This window comes from Peromyscus leucopus, chromosome 8b, assembly GCF_004664715.2.
Source record: "Peromyscus leucopus breed LL Stock chromosome 8b, UCI_PerLeu_2.1, whole genome shotgun sequence".
NCBI classification, from domain to species: domain Eukaryota; kingdom Metazoa; phylum Chordata; class Mammalia; order Rodentia; family Cricetidae; genus Peromyscus; species Peromyscus leucopus.
In genome coordinates this window covers 60876147-60890266 of record NC_051086.1, presented here as the reverse complement: position 1 = coordinate 60890266, position 14120 = coordinate 60876147, and the positions used below count along the sequence as shown (strand labels likewise).

Below are 14120 nucleotides of genomic sequence, written 5' to 3'. Positions count from 1 at the left end.
CAGGAGTCAGAGACAGGTGGATCTCTTGAGTTTGAGGCCAGCTAGGTCTACATAACAAGCTCCAGGACAGCCAGGGCTACATAGAGAGACCTGGTCTCAAAACAACTAGAATAAAATAGGAATTATGAAGTGTTTTCCCAGTATCCTGATAGTTCTTTTCATGTTATATAAAATAATTGAGGTTAAAAAATATTTTCTTGCCGGGTGGTGGTGGCAGCACGAACCTTTAATCCCAGCACTCGGGAGGTAGAGGCAGACGGATCTCTGTGAGTTCGAGACCAGCCTGGGCTACAGAATGAGTTCCAGGAAAGGTGCCAAAGCTACACAGAGAAACCCTGTCTCAAAAAACCAAACACACACACACCAAAAAAAAAAAAAGAAAGAAAGAAAACCAAACAACTTTCTTACATTTATTTTGTTGGCGGAAGGGCCACTGAGGTCAGAGGACAACTTGCAGGAGTCTTGTTTTCTCTTTCCAGAATGTGAGTCTCAGGGATTGAATCCAGGTTACCAAGCTTGGTGGCAAAGGACTTACCCACTGACCTTATCTATATCCCCATGTCCTATAAAATTTTAGAATCTTCCTGCTTATATTTCTAAATTAAATTGGTATATAACTTTAATAGGTTTTAGTTATAGGATCATACTGCTTTCTTATGTGACAGCCTTTCTTTCCTTTTATATACTGAAAAGATAAACATCTGTCTCCCACCCGTGTGTGAGTGTGTGTGTGTGTGTGTGTGTGTGTGTGTGTGTGTGTGTGTGTGTTCAGGTACATCTTTATGTGTGTAGAGACTAGAGGACTACCTTAGGAACAGTCTTTGTTGTTTTGTTTTAATTTTATTTTTATTTTCTGTATATGGGTGTTTCGCCTGCATGCATTTATGTATACCATATGTGCCTGGTACCTGTGGAGGCCAGAAAAGGTATGCATCTCATGGAACTGGAGTTATACATGATTATAGCTGCCGTTATGGGTCCTAGGAATTGAACTTGGGTCCTCTGCGAGAGTGGTCAGCACTCTTCACCACCGTGCCACCTATCCAGCCCTTTTTTGATTGTTAAATTAGGTTTTTCCAGACAGGGTTTCTCTGTGTAGCTTTGGCACCTTTCCTGGATCTTGCTCTGTAGACCAGGCTGGCCTGGAACTCAAAGAGATCCGCCTGCCTCTGCCTCCCGAGTGCTAGGATTAAAGGCGTGCGTCACCACCGCCCGGCAAGAGAGAGATACTTTCATGTGATGTCTTCAGAGGCCAGAAGTTTGCATTAGACTCTTGGAACTGGAGTTACAAGTGATTGTGTGCCACTTAATGTGAGTGTTGGGAACTTAACTCCAGCCCCAAGCACTCTTAACTACTAAACAATCTCTCTACCTCCCTACCATGTTTTTTGAAATAGGGTGTCCTAGGCTGGGAGCTACCCAAGTAGGGTAGACTAGTTGGCTCTAGTACTAGGATTACAAATGCACGTTACCATACCCAGTTTTTTTTCTTAGAGTGGGTTCTGGGGATCAAAGTCAGGTTCATGCTTAACAAGGCAGTGAGTTTTTTGTTTTTTTTTTTTCCTATGTTTTTATTTTTATTTTATTTTTTTTTTATTTTTCGAGACAGGGTTTCTCTGTGTAGCTTTGCGCCTTTCCTGGGACTCACTTGGTAGCCCAGGCTGGCCTCGAACTCACAGAGATCCGCCTGGCTCTGCCTCCCGAGTGCTGGGATTAAAGGTGTGCGCCACCACCGCCCGGCTATGTTTTTATTTTTAAAGAAAGTGTTTGTTCTACAAGGGCTGGCAAGATGGTCTTGTGAGGAAAGACACTTGTTGCCCATCTGATGACCTGAATTTAATCTTCTGGGCTCACATAGTAGAAAGAGAACTGATTCTCTAAAGTCCTCTCATCTTTAGACACACAAAGCTCATACACATTCACAAATATATACATGCATATGCACACACATAAATACAGTAATGGTTTTTACAAGTGTTCTTTAAAAGGAGCTTTATTGCATTTTAGGTTTTTTTAAAAAATTAGTTATATATTTGAGTTTTACAATGTGGATTGTAAAATGGTGACTATAGTGTGAAGTTGATGATTTATCTATTACCTTACATAGTGACTTTTGTATGTGACAAGAGCAGCTAAAAGCTACTTACTTAACTAAAATCCCTAATACAACTTTACTAACTTTAGTTCTGAATTGTTACGAGTTCTTCAGATTCCTGTTTGATTTCTTTTGACTCACATCTTCTCTATTTTTTCTGCCACTAAAGGTAATTTTCATGGTTTCTTTTGAATTTAGTTTACAAGCACCTTCATTCTCAAAGAAATAACATCTCAGATTTAATCTATTGGTTTCTATTTCACAACGGTTCTTTCTTTGTTTCTTTTTAAGGCTCGAGATGTGCGTACTAATGAAGTGGTGGCCATCAAGAAAATGTCTTATAGTGGAAAGCAGTCTACTGAGGTAAGTTAATTATATACATATTTTTGGCGTGTTAGGAAAACAAACTACTTTTAATAAGGGAGAGAAGGAAGGAAATTTAAAATAGATACATTATATGTAAAAGCATACATTCCTAAATGTACCAGTACATTTTTCTTTTCTCCCCCGTTCATTCATTTATTTTCTTTACCTTTTTAATTGCCATACTAAATCCCAGATTTCTTTATACTATTTTCATACATACTTAATTGTAGTTGGTTCCCTCCTCCCCTCCCCTTCCTGTTCCTGCTTGGTTTCTGCCCTTCCAGTCAATCTGTACCTTTCTGCCTAGGAAAGGTTCCCCACTGCTTCTGTCAAGTTCTTTTTTTTTTTTTGGTTTTTCGAGACAGGGTTTCTCTGTGTAGCTTTGCGCCTTTCCTGGGACTCACTTGGTAGTCCAGGCTGGCCTCGAACTCACAGAGATCCGCCTGGCTCTGCCTCCCGAGTGCTGGGATTAAAGGCGTGCGCCACCACCGCCCAGCATTCTGTCAAGTTCTTTGTTCGCCTCTAGTTGGCTTCTTAAATTTCCTGACTTCTGCCCGCAGTCACATCAACCACATCAACGAATCTTTCTTTACAAGTGGGTGAGGCCCATTTAGCTATTACTTAGAGCCATAAACAAAACATTAGTGGCATACCAGAAACCTCCTAACTTGTATCTTATGGTTTTAGTTTTTTAAGCTGTGGTTTAATAATTATTCTGTGTTTATCCTGATTTCTAAATACTTAAGTAAATTAAGATGTACATGGCAGTAAATTAATAGGACATAACCTTTATTTAAAAATGATTTAGAAGGGCTGGAGAGATGGCTCAGACGTTAAGAGCACTGACTGTTCTTCCAGAGGTCCTGAGTTCAATTCCCAGCAACCACATGGTGGCTCACAACCATCTGTAATGAGATCTGGTGCCCTCTTCTGTATACATAATTTAAAAAAAAAATGATTTAGAAAATGTTTCATGGCTATTTTAAATTTTATCCAAAGATAATATGTAATAATTTGAAAAAGCAAAAAGAGAACTAGATGCTTTAGTTTGCCAGTATTCTTATTTCTAGATTGTTTGGTCTGTGTAATTATATAAATTTATATAATAAAATCTAGGATTCTGAGCCTGGTATGGTAGCACTTGCCTTTAATCCCAGCACTTGGGAGGCAGGGGCAGGTATATCTCTGAGTTTGAGGCCAGCCTGGTCTATCTACAGAGTGAGTTCCAGGACAGCTAGGGCAACACAGAGAAACCCTGTCTAGAAAAACAAAAACAACACACACACACACAATCTAGGATTCTGAAGGTCTTTAATTTTAAAAACTAACAGTTATTTAGTTGTGATAAAGTAGTCATAACAAAATTTTCTATCTTATATCATCTTCAAATAGATGGCACAGTAGTGTAAAGTGCATGCATGTCATATAACCATTACCAACACCCCTCTCTAGAATTCTACTTTTCATTTTGGGACAGGGGAAGTGTACTCATAATATGGAATAAGATTTGGCTTAGTGGTAAAGTAGTTGATATCTATTCACATGACCACCCCAATACCACCAAAACAGTAATTCTTTTTTTAAACACTTACCCTCTAGCATCTACAATTCTACTGTTTCTCATGAAGTTAACTACTGGGAGCACTTTCAAGCATATCTAACCTTTGACACTGTGGCATAATGTTGTCATGTACAGAGTTCATGCTGGAGAGCTGTGCAACTGAGTTGTTTTTTTTTTTTTTTTTTTTTTTTTTTTTTTTTTTTTTTAAAGATTTATTTATTATGTATACAGTGTTCTGTCTGCACAAATCTCTGCAGGCCAGAAGAGGGCACCAGATCTCATTATAGATGGTTGTGAGCCACCATGTGGTTCCTGGGAATTGAACTCAGGACCTTTGAAAGAGCAAGCAGTGCTCTTAACCTCTGAGCCACCTCTCCAGCCCGCAACTGAGTTTTTAAAAAATTGCAAAAATCAGCCGGGCGGTGGTGGCGCACGCCTTTAATCCCAGCACTGGGGAGGCAGAGGCAGGCGGATCTTTGTGAGTTCGAGGCCAGCCTGGTCTGCAAAGCAAGTTCCAGGAAAGGCGCAAAGCTACACAGAGAAACCCTGTCTCAAAAAAACAAAACAAAAAAAACTTGCAAAAAATCAAGTTTTCTGTTTTGTATTAGACTGCATTCCTAGCCATCTTCAGCTACACGTTGCCCCCTGAATCCTTAGAACTACAGATTGAATATTCCTGAAGTAGCCATTTAGTGTTTGTGCTTTTGTTACTAGTGTATTTTATATCACACAGTATTCTCAATGTTGATACATAGTATAACGTGTAAATTTTCTTCTGTTGCAAGAAACTGAGAAATACTCCATTGTGTTTATATGTGTTATATCTTTTTCTACATGCACTCATACATTTATATTCAAACCTACAAATGGACCTGGTTTCCTTCAGTCTTTTGTCTATTGTCAATAATACTGCTATGAATATGAGCTCACAAACATTTCTTTAGATCCTGCTTTACTTTCTTTTGGTTATATGTCTAGAAGTGGACTTGGTGGATTTGTTTCAAAGGCTTGGGTCCTATTTGTTTTGAATCTGTTTTGTGGTAAATCTTGGTTTGGTGATTATTACACTGAGGGTATGGTAATACTATTATAATTGTATCTTTCTGTCATTTTGATATCTAAAAACTGACCTTACTTAGAAGTATAATTTTATTTACTATTTTGTTAAAACAATTTTAGGGCTAACAGATTGTTAAATTGTTTAAGTCTATTGATCTATTGAACCAGTATTTCATTATTGCATTATTTTTAGGATCTAGTATTATCCTTCAAAGTTTTGCTTACATAGGGATATCTAAATTTTCTTAAGACTTTATCTTGTGGAGTATTCAAATTTGAAGTTTAAAGCTCATAAGTTTTTCTGAATCTTATTATTTAAATGTATGATACACTTTTTGTTTGTTTGTTTGTTTTCGAGACAGAGTTTCTTTGTGTAATAGGCCTGGCTGTCCTGGAACTTGCTTTGTAGACTTTGTAGACAAGGCTGGACTCAAACTTACTGAAATCCTCCTGCTTCTTTCTGCCTGCCAAGTGCTGGGATTAAAGGAGTGTACCACCACTGCCTAGCTATGATACACATTTATATAAAAGACTGAATATATTTTGCTATGTTTGACTAAGAGCTTGTAAAATAATAGCAGAGATGGATGTTCTTAAATTTAGTGTAAAATACTTAATTTCTCTATTTACTTTTTCATCTCTTAATTTTGTAGCCCATTAGTGAGTGGTAAAGCTTATGAAAACCTAAAACAAGAACCCAAAACAGATTGGTCTCTATACAGTATTTATTAAACTTGTTGAATTTTTGACTGAACCTAATGACCTTTGATTTCACTGATTTGTTTCTTAAGAGTAAGTACGTAGGTTTGGAAATTTAGCTCAGTAATAGAGCATTTACCCAGCATGTATGTGGCCCTGTTTTCAATTCCCAGCAAAACACACACACACACACACACACACACACACACACACACACACACACACACACACACGTAATTATGTTTAGGGACTGGGGAGATGTCTCAATGTGTAAAGTACTTGCCACCTGAGTGTGAGGACCTGAATTTGACTCCCCTGGGCCCACATAAAAGCTAGGTACCTGTCTGTAATTCCAGTGTTCTGTCATGAGATCGGAAGTGGAGACAGAATCTCCAGAATCTGGCTGCACGGCTAGCCTGGCATATACAATAAGAAGAAAGAAAAGGCCCTGTTTCCCAAAACACCCTATTGTTGTCTACTGACCTCTACACATGCACCATGATATTGATAAGTCTGCATACACATACGGGCATATGTACACACACACTCTCTGACACATAAAAAAAGAGTTACGTTAAGGATGTGCCCTAAGTGTTATCTGTATTTCATGATACTTGTGAGGGAAGGATCTTAGCAGAATATGTAGGAAAATGGTTATTATACTCCCTTTTTTCCATTATCCTTCTTTATACATAATTATTCCATTAGCATTTTCTTTTATATATATGGGTATTTTGCCTGCATGTATTTCTGTGCCCCACGTATGTACATGGTGCCCAGGGAGGCCAGAAGAGGGTAGTGACAATTGATTGCTGCTCGAGGAAGGAGAGTCAGTTTTCTGAAGGGTGTGATCCCTGGTAGGCCAGCCCTCTCTAACACCCAAAAGTATTTGGGCAGGACAAGTTGAACTGAAAAGAGTTTTTGTGCTTTATTTTATTGGTTTTTTTTTTTTAAAGACAGGGTTTCTCTGTGTAGCCCTGACTGTCCTAGATCTCACTTTGTAGATCAGGCTGGCCTCCAATTCAGACATTCACCTGCCACTGCCTTCCAAGAGTTGGGATTAAAAGGCATGTACCACCACTGCCCACCTGGATGGGTTTTAAAGCAAGAAAGAGGGAACACAAAATTGGGTGGGTAAGGAGGTGGGGTGAATGTGGGAAATGTCCAAGGTGGGAAGATGAATATGATCAAAATATATTTTATGAAATGCTCAAGAAATTAATAAAATTAATTTTAATCAATAATTTAAAAATAATCTTATTTTAAAAAAATAAAAAGGTTGGACTTCTGAAGGAAAAAAAACCTACATGTGTTATAGCATAGTCAGAGTGCTTAATTGTTAAGATTTAAGATTTATTTCATGTGCATTCGTGTTTGCTTGTATGTATATTTGTATACTTTGTGTGTGCTTAGTGCCTCTAGAGACCAGAAAGGATGGACCGCTGAAAATGGATTTACACACAATTCTAAACTGCCGTATAGGTGCTAAGAATTGAACTTAGGTTTTCTAGAAGAGCAACAAGTGCTTTTAACTTCAGAGCCATCTTGCTAACTTTTGATTATAAACTTAATAGGGCTCATTGATTATGAATATTATTAAACTGAAATTTGTCCTTAATTATTTTGTACCTTATATATAATTCTTTTAAACTTCATTTTGGCATTTCTTGTATAAATCTAAGTTTTATGTTCTAACCTTTTTAAATATAGTAATTAGTTTTTTCTTATGTATCTTTCAAATGAAAACCAGGTGTTCATAATTCTTCCTCCTGTTCCTTATTTTCCTCCCTCTATCTAGAAATGGCAGGATATTATTAAGGAAGTCAAGTTTCTACAAAGAATAAAACATCCCAACAGTATAGAATATAAAGGCTGCTATTTACGGGAACACACCGCTTGGGTTGGTATTTGTTCTGTTCTTGTTATAAATTAATTGCTTTTGGTTTAGCATAACTTAACTCAAAATATCTCAGACTGGTTATATGAAGAAATGCTCATACACCTGACATGTTAGTTCATCCTGGGAGAGGAAGAATATATTCTTGCAACTCTTAACAGATAAAACAACTTTACATGACTTCTCCCATAACTTCAGGAATGCCAACTCAGCATTTCAAGAGCAGTACCATTATTTGAGAGTGGAACTGAACATATCTTTTTGACGTAAATATGTGTTAGTATATTTAAGTACAAAGATCCTTGTGAAGTTTTGGTACATTCTGGTGAAATTTGAGATGACATGATTCCTTAGCCCAATAACACAACATAGAGAATTGTGACATTTTGTTAAAAGAATTGGATTAATATAATTATAAATGCCTTTATATAGGAAAGTATATATGCAATACACAGCTTTATACAATTGGTTGCATGTTAACATTATTAGAAGACAAGTATTAACATTGGCTTAAATTTTTTTTGATAGTTTTAAGACACAGTCTTACTATGTAGCCTAGGCCACTCTGGAACTAACTGTGTAGTTCATGCTGGCCTCATATTTTCTGCCTTAGCATCCCAAGTGCTAGGATTACTGGCATGTGTCACCATGCCTGAACCATTCGCTTAGTTTAACAAAATCCTAAATATATAATTATATTGTATATGTAGATAATAGCTTGAGTTTGTTTTACTTTGGACTATCTTCTTGACTTCGTATTTATCTCAGATAAACTGTCTTTATAAGAAATTTTAATGCATTTATATTTTTTCTCCCCATGCAGCTTGTAATGGAATATTGTTTGGGATCTGCCTCAGATTTACTAGAAGGTAAGTTAACTTTGATTATTGATTTTTGGTTGTTTAATTTTGGCACATAATCTTTAATCCTAACATTCAGGAGGCAGAAGCAGGGCATCTCTGATTTTGAGGCCAGTCTGGTTTACAGAGTGAATTCCAGAACAGCCTGGGCTATACAGAGAAACCCTGTCTTGAAAAACCGTAAATAAATGGATGAATATTTTACATATATATATGTACATATATGTGTGTGTGTGTGTGTGTGTGTGTGTGTGTGTGTGTATTTTGAGGCAGGGTCTCTCTATGTAGTCTTGGAGGTCCTGGAACTCACTATGTAGACCAGGCTGGCCTTGAACTCACAGAGATCCACCTGCTTCTGTATCTTGACTGATTTAATTAAAAGCATGTACCACCATTCCTGACCTTGATTGTTTATTACAATATTAGAATAAAATAACAGTTTAGGCCAGGAGGTGGTTGCTGGTTGCCTAAATCCTTTAATCCCAGAACTTGGGAGGCAGAGGCAGGTGTACCTCTGAGTTTGAGGCCAGCCTGGTCTACATAGTGAGTTTCAGAACAGGCAGAGCTACACAGAGAAACCCCTCTCAAAAAACCAAACCAAACGAATTTAGTTAGAGTTTATTTAAACAATATTAATACTAAATAAAAATAAAATTTTGCAGAAATTAGAAAATTCCTTGCCTTTGACATTTTCTTCACATGAAATTTGCTATTCTTACAAAGTAGGCAAATTTTCTCATTGAAACTTTATATGCATTGAAAAAAAATTCTCTGTCAATTTGATCTGTCCTGTTAATAAAAAGTAAAAAAAGGGCAAGTATCTTTTTTGTTTCACTGTCATCAAGTTTTTGTTTGGTCTTGTTAAGCTTAGAGGAACAGTTGACTGACTATTGTTAACACTTGTTGTAAGTGTATACTAGTTAGGAAGTTTATTTGGCTTTAGTTTATCCCCATGGAAATTGTCCCTTGCTAAATACCTGTTTTTTAAAAATTACCCTTGAGGAGATAACTCAGCGAGTAAAGCTATTGCTACACAGGTATTAAGACAGGAGTTCAAATCCTCAGAACCCAAGTAAAGTTAGACATGGTTGTGTGCTGCAGTAATTTCAGTGCTCCACAAGGAGCTGTAGGTAGAGACAAGAGAATCCTTGGAGGCTTGTGACCTAGATAGCCTGGCATGTTCGGAACAGCAAATACCGAAGAGACTGCCTCAAATAAGGTAGGAGGTGAGGATCAGTGTTTTCCTTTGACTTCCACACATAGACTATGGTGCACACACCATACTATACACATAGTTACTAAAAATACCAATGTGTCAACTGGGCAGTGGTGGTGCACGCCTTTAATCCCAACACTTGGGAGGCAAAGGCAGGGGCATCTCTGAATTTGAAGTTAGTCTGGTCTACAGAGCAAGTTCTGGGATAGCCAGGGCTGTGCAGAGAAACCCTGTGTGTGTGTGTGTGGAGGGGAACAAAACAAAACAAAAAAAACCCAATGTGTCTTTTTTTCTTTTCTTTGGGTTTTTGAGACAGGGTTTCTCTATGTACCTTTCCTGGATCTCTCTGTAGACCAGGCTGGCCTTGAACTCACAGAGATCCACCTGCCTCTGCCTCCCTGAGTGCTGGGATTAAAGGCATTCGCCACCACTGCCCGGCTCAATGTGTCAATTTTTAGTATTTATTTAAAAATAGTTTTTTTTTTAAAATTTTCTTTGTTTTATATGTGTATCTGTTTGCATTTTTGTGCATGTTCACCACAGTGCATGTGTGGAAGCCAGAGGATGACTTGAAGGAGTTAGTTTTCTCCTTCCACTATATATGTTTAGCACATTGAACTCAGATTCTCAGGCTTCCACATTTACCCGCTATCCTGTCTCGTTATCCCTATATATTTTTTAAACAAGAATATTCTATGTGATTACTTTCAAATAAATTTTTTTTCTCAGTTCATAAAAAGCCATTACAAGAAGTGGAAATAGCAGCAATTACACATGGTGCTCTCCAGGGATTAGCTTATTTACATTCTCATACCATGATCCATAGGTAAGTGACTCAAAAATTATCATATATTGACAAGCAAATAAATGGTTTGTTGAATTTATCATCCCTACAGTTCAATGTCTCTGAAATTTTTGTTTACTTGAGCCAAAAAGAATTATATAAACTCAACACTATTTAGACTGTTCACGTCTAAATAGGATAGTATACATGTCTGTTAGGATAATTTTTATTTTTGCCTATGTGTGCCGCTATGTTTCCTAAAGCATATGTATTTTATGGAACTTAATTGTAGAATTACCTAATTTGCAAACTGGAAGGGGCATTAGGGATCATAGAGTCTGTCTTTCTGTGTAAATCGATGCTCTAATTTGTGACTAAAATTTCCCTAAGATTGCAAAGCCAAAATAGATTAGAACTTGAATTTAATGGCTCTTTTGTCTTCCTGATAACTGATAATGACAGATTTGTTCCATTGATTCTGTGACATGGACAAAAACCATTTTGATGTAATTTTTAACACTGCTATTAGTTTTGACTTTCAGATAGATATTAGCATTTCAAAAATTATGTGATCCAGACAGTAAATATTGAACTATGCAGTACAGTCATTTGGGGTTAATGGATTGTCATTATTTTTAGATGAGGGTAAGTGCAGTCCAAGAGAAATCTCTATGGTAGCAAGTGAGTGAGTGGCAGAATTGGAATATGATTTCTCATCTCCACAGTGCCTCACTGTGCATAAGATCTAGGATTTAATTCCCAGCACCACACACACAAAAGCACTTAAGTATTTATTGTAGCATCTATGGAACATATATTCCTGTTGTGTAAATATCCATATAGTTTAGTTTGGATAGTGGGGGGGGGCATTGATAGTGTATTATCCATGTGTTTCAGTTTTCATTTCATTTTAATCCAGAACTATGTGGAAGCTTGAGAATGGTTCATTCTTTGTTATTAACAAGTTTGGAAGATAAGGTTCTGTATTCTTAAAATGTTAATGCCAGGTGGTGGTGGCTCACGCCTTTAATCCCAGCTTGTGGGAGGCAGAGGCAGGTGGATCTCTGTGAGTTCAAGGCCAGCCTGATCTCCAGAGTGAGTTCCAGGACAGCTAGGGCTGTACAGAGAGACCTTGTCTCAAAAAACCAGGAAAAAAAGAAAAGAAAACAAAAATGTTAAAAGGGATACCTGGAAATATTACGAAATCATGAAATGATTATTATATTTTTCAAAGCCATTGTCATACTAATAAACAAGCTCAAACACACATAGTGTGATACAGTTGCCTGACTTTTTTGTTTTGTTAAGTATTCTCTTAATTTTTACTGTATTTTTACTTGAATTCTGTTTTTGTTGTCTGATTTTATTATCACTATGAAATTATTGCAGTACTTGATTATTTTATATTTCCTTTCTACTGTCTGACAACATTTTGTTTTTTATTGTTTTTAAACACAATCTAATGCAGGGAAGTTAACTAATTTTCTGTGTCCCTTAAACCAGAGATATCAAAGCAGGAAATATCCTTCTGACAGAGCCAGGCCAGGTGAAACTTGCTGACTTTGGATCTGCTTCCATGGCCTCCCCTGCCAATTCTTTTGTGGGAACACCATATTGGTAAGAATGGTTTTATCTGGTATTGATCCTCATAATTAAAGTAAGCAGTATGTTACTATACTTCGTTTCTTTCTTTTTTTTAAGATTTACTTATTTATTATGTAGACAGTGTTCTGCCTGCATGTATGCCTGCAGGCCAGAAGAGGGAACCAGGTCTCATTGTAGATAGTTGTGAGCCATCATGTGGTTGCTGCAAATTGAACTCAGGACCTCTGGAAGAGCAGCCAGTGCTCTTAACCTCTGAGTCATCTCTCCAGCCCCCAGATGTTATTCTCTCTAAGATGTCATTTTCCTGAAAATATACTATCATTTTTGATATTTTTTACTTTATGTTTCATACTTAAAATACAGATTTGCAGGTTTGTCCTTGCGATGCTTTTTTTTTTCTTTTCCCTTTTCATCTTTTTAATCCTTGCCACTTTGTTTTCCTGTTATTCACTGTATTCTGTATTAGGTATGAGAGTAAAATGTTGTTAACATTCAAATAGAGGAAATAGACACACTATAAACAGTAACAAGTTTTCTTAAAATTTACTTTTTAAAATAAATTTGTGAAATTTGTGTCTTGGTATATGTGTGCCACATGTATGGGGTACCCATGTACCAGAATCAGAACCCTTAGGACTGAAGTTACAGGTGACTCTACAGATGAGCCTCCTGATGTGGATGCTGGGAACCAAACTGAGGTCCTCCAGAAGAGCAGCGATGCTTATAACTGCTGCAGCAGCACCACTTCTTTTTTGAGACTGTGTCTCCTGTTGCTCTGGCTAGCTTCAAACTCCCTATATTTAGTTGAGGGTGATGTGCATCCCTGATCCTCCTGCTTCTGTTTTATGTGAGCAAATTTACTTTATATTGCTGCTTAGACTGGTAGCTCAATTGGAGGGATTTTGCTGTTTGGAATTTTCTGCTTGAGGAATTCAGATGTACATAAAAATAGAAGTATGGGTGACATTTTTCATCCCAGTTACCCAGCCCTATAACCTTATCACATAGTTAATTTTGCCCTCCCTATTTTCTACCCCAGGTATTTTTTTTTAATGAAATTCTAGGTAATATCTGTTCTGGTTTATGAATAATTTTATATGTATCTGTCAGTGAAAATTTGAAGGAAATAATTTTTCAGCTATTTAAACTTCCATGTATTACCTTTGTAGATTCTAAAAATAGTACCTTTGGTTCACTCAATCTTTTTTTTTTTTTTTTAAATCTATGTTTGAAATCTCCCTTCTTATTTTATAAAAGACTTGTTTCAACTGTACATTGCTCTGGGCTGTAAAGTCTCAAAAGCATACTTGAGAGACGTCTGTGACTGTCCAGTTTCTAAAAGAAACATTAAAGGGTCAGGATACAATTTTGTGGCTAGGCCTTGTGCCTTCCTTTTCATCTCAGGTAAAACAGCTGACAGTGTTTGTTGCCCATGGTAAACTTCAATATTTCAAACAAGGATTAGAATTTTATAATGAGATTCTGAGATAACCCTGCTTTGGTATTTTCCTTTTGGAATGTTGTTAAATGGTCATGGCAGATGGTGGGAATATAAGTATCATGTTTTCTGAGCATTGCTAACTATGTATGTCACAACTTTTTATTTTCCTTACATCACAACTTCTAATTTGCTTCCCATTGTAAAAAATTTTATGTTTACATATATTGGCTGGAGTTCAATGTTATTTATGTTGATGGAACTTAAGTTCTCAAACTTTTAAGTTGATTGAATATTGTATGTTTTAGGATGGCCCCAGAAGTAATTTTAGCCATGGATGAAGGACAGTATGATGGCAAAGTTGATGTATGGTCTCTTGGAATAACATGTATTGAATTAGGTAAGCATCATTTTTTATTACTAGGGATTAAGTTTTTTTGAAATAGGATCTCACTCTATAACCTTGGCTAGCTTCTAACTTGCTATATAGATCAGACTGGCCTCAAACTCAAAGAGATCCAACTGCTTCTGCCTCCTGAG

General features: G+C 36.8%; 1 protein-coding gene across 3 annotated transcripts in view; it reads left to right on the top strand.

The window, feature by feature from the left end:
- The window catches only part of Taok1 (TAO kinase 1), a 116377-nt gene that overhangs the window by 58292 nt on the left and 43965 nt on the right, over window positions 1–14120 (top strand). For 2 of the 3 annotated variants that reach the window (XM_028866822.2, XM_028866821.2), the window contains exons 3-8: window positions 2387–2458; window positions 7579–7680; window positions 8501–8546; window positions 10483–10579; window positions 12041–12154; window positions 13889–13980. In XM_028866822.2, the coding sequence (XP_028722655.1) occupies window positions 2387–2458; window positions 7579–7680; window positions 8501–8546; window positions 10483–10579; window positions 12041–12154; window positions 13889–13980 (523 nt within the window). Of the gene's footprint in view, window positions 1–2386; window positions 2459–7578; window positions 7681–8500; window positions 8547–10482; window positions 10580–12040; window positions 12155–13888; window positions 13981–14120 lie in introns of those variants that run through there. The other variant, XM_037200857.1, reaches the window with a different exon arrangement.